The 8844-nt window shown below is 37.6% G+C and overlaps 1 protein-coding gene across 2 annotated transcripts in view; it reads right to left on the bottom strand.

Moving 5' to 3' along the window:
* Positions 1-3693, bottom strand: part of CHM (CHM Rab escort protein) — a 225664-nt gene extending 221971 nt beyond the window's left edge. For both annotated transcript variants that reach the window (XM_020889377.2, XM_070461954.1), the window contains exon 1: positions 3620-3693. In XM_020889377.2, the coding sequence (XP_020745036.2) occupies positions 3620-3668 (49 nt within the window). In that variant the 5' untranslated portion in view covers positions 3669-3693. The remainder of the gene's footprint in view (positions 1-3619) is intronic.
* Positions 3694-8844: the final 5151 nt, after the last annotated feature.

Here is an 8844-nt window from a genome sequence, read left to right on the forward strand (position 1 = left end):
TGCCAACCCACTCCAATATTCTTGCCTGGAAAATCCCATGGACAGAGGAGCCTGGTGGGTTACAGTCCAAGGGGTCACAGAGATGGACACGACTGAGTTGACTAACACTTAATATGCTCTGAGCATGCTAGAATTTTCTAAAATAAGAATGAATATGCTCTAAGTGAGAGAATGAGGGATTCCCCTATGTAAAAATGATGCCAATAATATCCCATGATGCTTGTAACTTCCATCTCACCTGCCCTTATGTTGAGTTGATGGCTCTGCTGCAGGTTACAGATTATACAAGATGCCAGATAAGTCACCTCCAGTGAGGTGTTATTATGTTATTACGTGACTAGGACAATTTTTAACCTGTGACAAATGATACTTCTCTGTAACCTACAAAGTTATTATTCAAATATCTTTATAAATGGCAAATGTCTTAAAAATGCCAACCGTGCACCCAAACTAAAGGCCACTTTTTAGACACTTATCTCCACATCCATTTTTTAAGATAACTGTCATGATTCTTTTTTTCACTTTAAAAACTTTTTAATTTTATACTGGAGTCACTATTCCATTTCTGTCCTCTCCCTTGAGGCTCCATTTGGCCCTCCTTCCTTATTTCAGTTTCTTCTATATTTTGCATGGTTTAAGTACTTTATCCTATTCTTCTGTTTACAGGTGTTTGAGAGATTATTTCCTGTATTTTGTAACCAGGAGGAAATGAGCTTAACTAAGAAAATACATACAAATCTTTATTTTTCCATAATCTCTTCAAAACATGACCTTAGTGAAAATGTTATATTATAAAGAATGAAAAGAAAAACAAGTTAATCAAGGCCAAAAGAATTTAAAACAATATCCACAGGTTATTTTACTTGATAAAGCAACTGTTTCTTTATGACATTTTAACTAAAACTAAATCTGCTAAAAGAAAAACTGCATCTCATAGTCCATTTCTTCATGTTTCTGATACATACATGATTAATTCTGCTTTTGTTGTCAAAACTGAATCTTTGAAACACTGATTTTTCTATGATTGACTCAAGCTAGTACACTTAGTAAGGCAAACACATCTTAATGGCCACTTTCAGCACACTATTTCAGAAGAAAAATATTCCAAACACATTAAAAATCACTTATTCAATTCAATAGTGATTATAATTATTAAATTCATTTATTTGAGAATGACTTTTCTCTAAATACAAAGCTTCAAATCATAAATGTAAACAATGTGCTTGAAAAGTTAAACAGTGCTCACTAAGTGATATGAAAACCTCTAACTCAAATAAGTTCTTCCCATACTTTGAGAAGTAACATTACTCTCATGGAAATAAGTCTAAAATGAATCTTTTTCCAAATACACCAGATGCTTCCTGATGCAATTTTCTGGATCACCGACAGACTCTTCCTACCTCTATCATAACAGACTCCAAGAAGATGGATATAGTCCATATTACAAACTGAAATAAGCAAAAAAACTCTCAGTTGTGTCCAACTCTTTGCGACCCCACGGACTGTAGCCCACCAGGCTCCTCCATCCATGGGATTTTCCAGGTAAGAATACTGGAGTGGGTTGCCATTTCCCTCACCAGGAGATCTTCCCCACCCAGGGATCGAACCCGGGTCTCCACATTGTAGACAGACGCTTTACCGTCTGAGCCACCAGGGAAGTCTTATATAAGAATTAACAGCACTTAATAATAAGAACTGCCACTTATCAATTAAAATTTGAATCAAGAAACAATATTTTAATGATACAAAATAATTTTTAACATGCCCTAATTTCCAAAGTACAACAAAAAAAGGGAGTAACACAGGACCCAAGTATGCTATAACAACTATTCTAAAATGGATAGTGTTCTAAGTTTTAGGATAGACTGGAGAAAATAAATAGTCTACTGACTCCTTCCAGCTGTCACCCAAGATCTGTTCATAGCAGCTACATCAAGGTTATTTGTAGCCATACAATTCTCAGGTTGAAAAGAAACATGTCCTTGCTGTTTTGAGAACAATCACCCATGTAGAACTAGAATAAGAGAATTTTTTGTTAGACAACACTGAAAAGGTTATTTAGTTCACACTGCCTATATTCAAAACCAAGGAAACTGAGGCTCTGAGAGATTAAGTTCCTAACCCTAGAAATTCACACAGTTGGTTAATGGCCAAGCAAGGTCTACAACCAAGTTTTCCCAGTTATTTCTATTAATATGGTTTCATTCTGAGTGTCAGAACTACTGATTCTCCTTTTAGTATACAATGGACTTCTGGAAATTTACCAGCAGTGTGATCTTGAGAAAACTGCAACCTTTTTAAGACGTTCTTCCTCCTCTGTGAAGTGTAGAGAATATCTACTCTAACAAAATTGTGAGGATTATATACGATTTGTAAAGAGCTTAGCACATGGATTAAGAGCACTCGAAAATAGGCAGTTATTTTTACTCCCGACCTGGAAACATGGCTGCTCCTACCGTTTGAGAAGACAATGAGCTAAATTTATTAACACAATGGACAGGCTCTCATTCACCAGAGGTTCTCCAGCCTACCACATTCTGTAGACAGGACAAAACCCCACCCAAAAAATTATTTCATCCCATGTAAAATTCACCCTTTACACTGTCAAGAAAAACAAAATAACAACTTTTTCCAAATGTTTTCTGCCACGTGTTGTACGTGTAATTTGTCAACTAGAAACTGCAGAGGGAGTTCTGGCACCACCCAAACCATGAAGAATCAACGATGGGCAAGCAAGAGAAAGATATGATCACACATTAGAACTGGACTCACAGACCTTGTTTTCAGCTCATTTAGCTGTGGGTAGATAGGTGGGTAGAAGAAAGCAAAATGATTTCTTTCTTTCAGCACCATAAAGCAGGAATAATGGCTACCTCAACAAATTACAACCCCCTAGGCTTCGGACACGACTGAGCGACTTCACTTTCACTTTTCACTTTCAGGCATTGGAGAAGCAAATGGCAACCCACTCCAGTGTTCTTGCCTGGAAAATCCCAGGGACAGAGGAGCCTGGTGGGCTGCTGTCTATGGGGTCGCACAGAGTCGGACACGACTGAAACGACTTAGCAGTAGTAGTAGCAGGCTTCTCAACACAACAGAAAAGAATCCACTTCCTCGCCTTAGTACATTTAAACGTAAATGGGTAACAACTGAGTAACAAATCGTATCCGAGATGCACTGAGCCCTAGGGTTATATAAATATATGAAAAATTCCTTGAAATGGCGAGACAAAATGATGGGGAATATCACGTTGAAATCAACGAGGAAATCATAAAATCATGCCATGGTGTCTCCATTGATAAAATTCCCACCCTCCGTCCTCTTGACACTGCAAACCTTCCCCCCTCTAAGGAAATTACAGGAATCACCCGCAGCAACCAACCTCAGCAATCGGCATCAACCAGATCGACCCCTACTCAAATGGCGCTAAGCACCGCGGGTCCAAGCCCCTCCCTGGAGCGCCAAGTCCCGCGTTGACTCCAGACTACCTCACTTCCTTTCCGTCCTCCCTCCCACACTCGACCCCAACATTTCTCGCCGACCCTCACCCCTGACAGAGAAGGTAGGAATGGGATAGACTTCCTACACTTTGTCCAGGTAGTACCAGAGCCACACATACCCGTCCCTATTACGATCACATCAAACTCCGAAGGGAGGTTATCCGCCATCTTGACAGGAAACGTGTCATGTGACTGTTCCTTGTGCAAATAAGATCGAGTTCGGCGCTGCCGCCGTAGGAGGCGGAAGGGAAACAGTGCATTCTGGGTATTGTAGTTCTCGAGTGGTGGGTCCAGGTAGGAGGCTACAGCATTATGTTTGAAACTTTTTAATCGAACGTTAAGAGCTCTATTCCTTTTCCAGGCTGAGAACAGTAACGCATTTAGCCTGGAGTTTTGAGGTAGAAAAGAGTTGTAGATTTTTACTCTGATGGCTAGGATGAATGGTGAGAAGACCTGAGAACTGCTTGACAATGATGAAGCAAGAATTGTCAGGAGACACGAGGGCGGAGTGAAATTGAAAGAGAATTGCTCTGTGAACAAAGGAAATTTTCATTTCAGCCTGGAAACTGTTTCCCTTAGCGTGTCTATACTTTCGTTTTGGCCCCCGAAGCATAATTTTTCACACCAATACCTTCACACTCTATTCCTTATCTTTTTTTGTCCTTGTCGCCGCAATAAAAATCCACACAAAAAAAATCTCTCCCTAGCTTCGCCGGAATGGAACCTCAAAGCATCTGTATTTGTTCTAGTTAGTCCAAACAGCCACCTTGCATATATATTAATAATGGTTGCAAGAGGGAAAAAAGAGGAAAGCACAGTAGTTGGTTGATAGGCGTTAACTGATTCTAAATCAGGTTTCATACGCGTATACAAGGAGTTCATACAAGATTTTCCCAATAAGGTACTGCAGAGGTGATCTAGGTAAAGTGGCCTTTGTGTTCAAGTGATTGTATTTGATGAGGGTTAGATTGCCTCTGCCAAGCAGCTGATATAGCTCTCGTAGTATTTTCAAGGTCGGCCTCCTCCCACCTGCACCCTCATCCCCTTTATTTAAAATGCTTTGCTGTCTGATAATACCAAAGTAAAAAGAGAGGGAAGGTGCATGGGAGTGAGGGAGGGTATTTTTTGGTCCCAGAAATTAATCGTGTTGTTAGTTTCAAAATAATTTAAATGAAGTGCCACGTTGAACCATTCCTTACACCACCTGTCTGACCTCTGAGCTGTTTGTAGTTCCCCAGTCACACTGTTGTTCCTCCAGCATGGAATGATCTTCCCATTCTCCAGGTAATATTTATCCCCAAGACTCAGTCAGTCATTTCCACCACCTCCTCCTTGAATTTCTTCCCTATATTGGGTTAAATTTCCCTACATTTTGCTACGACTCTGTGTTAACCTCCCATATTGCACTGAAAATTATTTGTGTTTATGTTGGTTCCTATACTGGACACATAGCCCCCAAAATACACACCCAGATGTACCATACCTTAAATTATAAGCCCCTAATGACAGGGGTTGTGCCTTACGTATCTTTTTACCCCCTGCATCAAACACAAGCGTGGTGTATAGCAGGAATTCAGTTAAGTGTTTGCTGAACAACTTAGCTCTGATTCCCCTAATGGTAAGTACTATAGGGACAGGGACTGGGTCTTCACTTTGATAGCTGCTCATCACTAGCATGTATCTTATATTTTGAAGATGCTCAAAACATGTTTGTTACCACATTAAGTTCCATGAAAAGTCTTTAGAATTGTATTTTACTGGGGTTTTTCGCTGCACTTTGAGTTTTGTGACAATCATTAGCAACAGTATACAGTGTTGTATTAATATCACTTATGGAATCTCTTGCTGTATTGAACAATACTCTTTGATAGGGTTCTCTGATGAATATTTTGTGTAATAGATTCCTCTGAAAAGGGAAATTATTGTCTATCAAATCCCTCTGCTATTTGCCCTGGTACAAATAGAAAGTTTTGAGTAGTATCAGAAGTGAAATAGACCTTAACTGTGAGATCTGTGAGACTCTTAATACCAGCAGTGGAAATGAAAATAGATTTACCAGAGGAAATGCAGGAAGCTTTCCAAAATCTCTATTTTGGAGATGGGTGGGTGGTTAAAAACATGATAAATGAAAGTATTCTTGTCTTTGGAGATATTTGGGTATATGTATGTGTGTGTGTGTGTGTGTGTATATATATATATATAATATATTATATATATATATATATATATGTATATATCCTTTTCAATATGACCATATCTAACTTTCTGTGGATTCAGACATTTTCTAACAAATATAATCATACTGTGAAGATACAATTCATGAATTCATTTAACTTTCCTTAAATATTCATTGAGTACCTACTATGTGCAAGTATTTAGATACTATGTGCAATATTTAGATGCTGGGATTACAGCAATGAACATGTCTTCATGAATTTCATATCTAATGATGTAAAAAAAAATAAATAATTACTCTATAGTATTAATTTTCCACTATGTTTTCCCCCAGATTTGAAATACTATTTTCCCCTGAAGCTAGAGAGCACAACCCTCAGAAAGATAAAAATGCCACCCTAGGACTTCCCTGGTGGTACAGTGGATAAGAATCCTCCTGCCAATGCAAGGGACACAAGTTTGATCCCCGGTCTGGGAAGATTCCACATGTCAGAGCAACTGAGCCCCTGCACCACAACTAATAAGCCTGTGTGCTGCGACTACTGAAGCCCATGTACCTAGAACCTGTGCTCCGCAAAAAAGAAGCCACTGCATTGAGAAGCCCGTGCACTGCAACAAAGAGTAACCCCCACTCACCACAACTAGAGAAAGCCTGCGTGGAGCAATGAAGACCCAGCACAGCCATAAATAAATAAAAATAGTTTTTTACAATGTGCCAGCCTATATTTAGCTGCCCTTTCTCTGAAGTTATCACACCCTCTCTGGGCATAGAAAAGATTATTATATTAGGAAAATGTAAACTGTCTTCATGGAGAAAACACTCAAAGTACTTTTTCTTTCCCATGTATTTTTGTTAATCTTTTGCAAGGCAAAAGTGAATGTAGAGGTTGACAGCATCAACAAAATAGCATAAAGCAGAGCAGCTTAATTGTGTCTATTATATTATTCTGAGGATATCTATTTTTGAGAACTGAAATATTTTATAGGGATAAATCACAGTATGATGAGTTGATGGATACCTACAAACTGACTAACCTGTTAAATCACTGTGACATTATTTTTTTCTATTTAATGATTTATTGAATTGAGAAACCACAGTTCTCTGAACATTTACCTTGTATTCAGAAGTTCATTCAACTGTGGGATATGATGTTTCTACAAACTGTAAAAATTTTTACAAACTGCAGCTTAATGGTCTCTCTCCCATACCTTTCCTTTGAGCTCCAAATCCGTGTATCCAACCTTATCTCTTCTGGCCGTATCCAGTACTGAATTCCTGAATATTTCAACCTTACTCCCAAATTTCTTCACCCAGCATTCCCTAGCTTAGAAATGTTGCCAATTTCTCATCAGTTTTTCAAGTCAAAAGCTTAATATATCATCATTTATCATCCATTTAATATATTACTGTCTTTCACCCTTAAACCAATTCATTAGCAACTCTTGCCAGATTTATCTCAAGGATATATTGTAAATGCATCCACCTCTAAATCTGGACTGCCCCCATAATATCTTCCCTAGGCTACTACAGTAGATCCCAGCTGGCCACCTCATTCATTCATGCTTGCTCCTCTCCAGTTCACGCTCCACACTGCCAGTAAACTTTTAAAAATTCAAATCTGATCATGTTCTTCTCTACCTAAAACTTCCATGATTTCCTATTGCTTTAAAACTCCACACCAAGATTTTAAACGTGTTCTAAAAGGCACTCCTGAAAAAAGAATAAATAAATAAAATAAAATAATAAAAAATAAAATAAATAAAATTTTTAAAAAGGCCCCGCTGAACTCAACAATCATCTCGTATCTCTCACCTTTTTCTGAGTTCCAGCTATATTGGCTCTCCTTACTTTCCACTGATATCCCATGCTTCTTTCTACTTCAGGGTCTTCCCTCTTTCTTCTAGCTTAATCTTGATTTTGCAGTTCATTCAAAGCGACACAATCTGGCAAGTGCCTCAGACTAGCTTAGGATCTCACCCCATACTCCTCTGTTGAACTTTTCATGATGGGAAATAATGAGTTCCTTATGCAATTATGTGTTTCATAGCTGCCATCCTCCTAGAAGATAAGTTCCACAAAGTCAAGGACTGTGCCTATATTGTTCACTGTTACATTCCCACCACATCTTTCAGTGCCTGGCAAATAATAGGCATCAAAAATATTCCACTTATGGGTGTATATCTGAATCAAATAAAAACACTATCTCGAAGAGATATCCATCTTGATTGCAGCATTATTTACAGTAGCCAATATATGGAAGCAAATGTTCATCAATGAATGAATGAATAAAGAACATGTGGTATCTACATGTATATTAGATATAAAATAAGCCTTAAAAAAGAATCTCATGGCTGAACTTGGAGAACATTATGCTAGTGAAATAAGCCAAACACATAAAGACAAATATCCCATGATCTCACTTTATTAGTAAAATCTTAAAAAAAAATTAAGTCAAACTAATAGTAGCAGAGAATAGAATAATGCTTACCAGAGGCTGGGAGTAGGAAAAAAGGGGAAATATGATCAAAGGGTGAAAAATTTCAGTTATAATGTGAGTAATTTCTGGAAACCTAATGTAGAGTGTGGTGGCTATAGTCAATAATAATGTATTGTATATATGAATTCTATTGTGATTGTACAGCTCAAGTGTTCTCACCATAGAAAAATGGTAACTATGAGAAGTGATTAATATGTTAATTAGTTTGATTATGGTAATCATTTCATACTGTCTACATATATCAAAACATCACATCATATACCTTAAATATATGGAATTTTTGTCAAAAATAAATAAATCAATTTTAATCTACTTAGTGACCAGATAAATAATATGATATAGGAATTCTTCAGGAAACAATACAAGAGTACTATTTTAAATGGGAATAAAATGAGTTTATTACCCAATGAAATTGTTTCATCATCAGGTTTTGTGTTTATAATTAAGCAGATGATACACACATGGTTAATAAAACTTCAATCAGTACAGAATGTCATACTAATAAATTTTCATACCATCTTTGCCCCCTGTTGTCTTCCCCAGAAATACTGTATTCAGTTTCTTGTGAATCCTGCTAAAGATTTTGTGTGTTAGAGTGTGTGTGTGTGTGTGTGTGTGTGTGTGTGTGTGTGTGTAGCAGTAATATATTTATTTTTTGACACAAACAGTAG

This window comes from Odocoileus virginianus, chromosome X (genome assembly GCF_023699985.2).
Source record: "Odocoileus virginianus isolate 20LAN1187 ecotype Illinois chromosome X, Ovbor_1.2, whole genome shotgun sequence".
NCBI lineage: Eukaryota > Metazoa > Chordata > Mammalia > Artiodactyla > Cervidae > Odocoileus > Odocoileus virginianus.